The 1937-nt window shown below is 35.1% G+C and overlaps 1 protein-coding gene across 1 annotated transcript in view; it reads right to left on the bottom strand.

The window, feature by feature from the left end:
- The window catches only part of nr0b2a (nuclear receptor subfamily 0, group B, member 2a), a 6292-nt gene extending 4843 nt beyond the window's left edge, over positions 1-1449 (bottom strand). Inside the window, exon 1 of the mRNA XM_016257134.1 lies at positions 927-1449. Within this exon, the coding sequence (XP_016112620.1) occupies positions 927-1431 (505 nt within the window). The 5' untranslated portion in view covers positions 1432-1449. The remainder of the gene's footprint in view (positions 1-926) is intronic.
- Positions 1450-1937: the final 488 nt, after the last annotated feature.

Below are 1937 nucleotides of genomic sequence, written 5' to 3'. Positions count from 1 at the left end.
GATAGATAGATGACAGATAGATAGATAGACAGATAGATAGATAGAGAAATAATCAGATGATAGATAGTTTTAAATAATGAAATATATTTTAATAAAATTAAATTACAATCCATTATTTATAAATAATTATTAATTAAAATATAGATAGATATAATTTTCAATAGCTATATATATTTAAATAAAGTAGCATTTTTAATTAATGAAATAAATAATTTTAAATAATTAAATATAAATTACAAATACATTATGTATTATTTATTTTGAATAAAAACGATTTATTAAATTAAATTGTAGATAGATATAATTTAATCACTCAATGTTATTACAAGTATAGTCATTAAAAAAATTAAAATTATAATAATTTATAATAACTTAAATTCTATATAACATTTAAAATTAAATAAATTATTTTAAATAATTACTTGTATTTTAATAAACTTAAGTTAAGAATACTTAGTTTATAAAATAATTATTTATTTATATAAATAATTATTAAATTACATTTTACACACACACACACACACACACACACACACACACACACACATATATATATATACTGTATATATATATTCATTTGCAAAAACAGATAACTCCATTTTTAACAATTTTCAAAAATCATGTTTTTTCATTGTGCATTCCAGTTAATCTCAATCAAACAAACTGCAGCTGGGTTCTTTTGATTAGGTTAAGAAATAACAAAAAAAAAACAGCTAACTAACACAATAAAAAACATGATTTTTGAAAATAAAAAAATAAGAAAAAAAAGAGTCATCTTTTTTGCAAATAAACTCTTCATATATATATATTATTTTGAATGATTACATTTGAATACTTTTGTATGTAGTATTTGATATTATAACTTCATATAAATTAGTGTCTAAATATGTTAATGTGCAACACCATGTTGGTTTTGGAGACCGTACCTGGATTGAATATCACGGTGCCTTTCAGATAAGCGTACTCCTTGGGGCTTAAATCCAGACTCCAGAACTTCTTGAGGCAGGCTCGAAGCGTCTGCACGCCGGCCAGCGTGGGCTGCTCTGGATCGGAGCTCGGCGTCTCTCGGCCGTTCAGCAGGATTCTCTTCAGCATGCTGGGCGCCGGAGAGTCGTGCACCTCGAAGAGAACCCGGTCCTGAGCCAGACCCAGAATGAAGAGCGGAGCCCAGCAGTTCTGCAGCAGAGACAGCTGGTCTTTAGGTGGCAGCTGCTGGAACGCCGGCAAGCTCTTCATGAAGTGCACGGTCTTCACCAGCACGTCTGAAGCGGTCTGACACGTCTCGCCGGGAGTCTTCAGACAAACCGTCTTGCGTTTCTCGCAGTGGCACGTCTGAGGAACCCTCTTCGGAGTCGACTCGCCTCGGCTGAGGATGTTGAAGAGGATGGCGTTCGACTGTCCATTACCATACACCGAACAATCACAATCCATGTTCTCACCGAATACACAAACACCCTTCTAGAACTCAAGCCTCTGAAGCTCCTATTTATAACAAGCACTCCTGAACCTTGACCTGTCAATCCACATCTGCTGTGAACAAAACAACTGTTTAGCAATTGGGTAAAGGGCGATAAGGTGCTTCAGTGCAAAGCCACCGTAGGCTGGGATATACTGGAGGTGAGGCAACATTATCTCTGCTGAAGTCATTACACCAGCCCGTACCAAGCGACCAAGGACTCCTCAAGTACTCATTATATGATCCCTATCATTACAGACAAGCCTATAAACCCACAAACAGACGAATCCAGCACAGTAAAAGGAGTGAGAGGTGAATGACCCTTGAGGACGGGAAGGATGACTGCCTGAGGAAACCGCTGAAGTTAGAAAACAGACAACTTTTCACAAATAAACTAGTGCCGTCAAACGATTAATCGCGATTAATCGCATCCAAGATAAAAGTTTTTGTTTGCATAATATATGTATGTGTACTGTGTATA

The sequence above is a fragment of the Sinocyclocheilus grahami genome, unplaced genomic scaffold, assembly GCF_001515645.1.
Source record: "Sinocyclocheilus grahami isolate Dianchi unplaced genomic scaffold, SAMN03320097.WGS_v1.1 scaffold1512.1, whole genome shotgun sequence".
Taxonomy (NCBI): Eukaryota; Metazoa; Chordata; class Actinopteri; order Cypriniformes; family Cyprinidae; genus Sinocyclocheilus; species Sinocyclocheilus grahami.
This window is presented reverse-complemented; position numbering and strand designations above follow the sequence as displayed.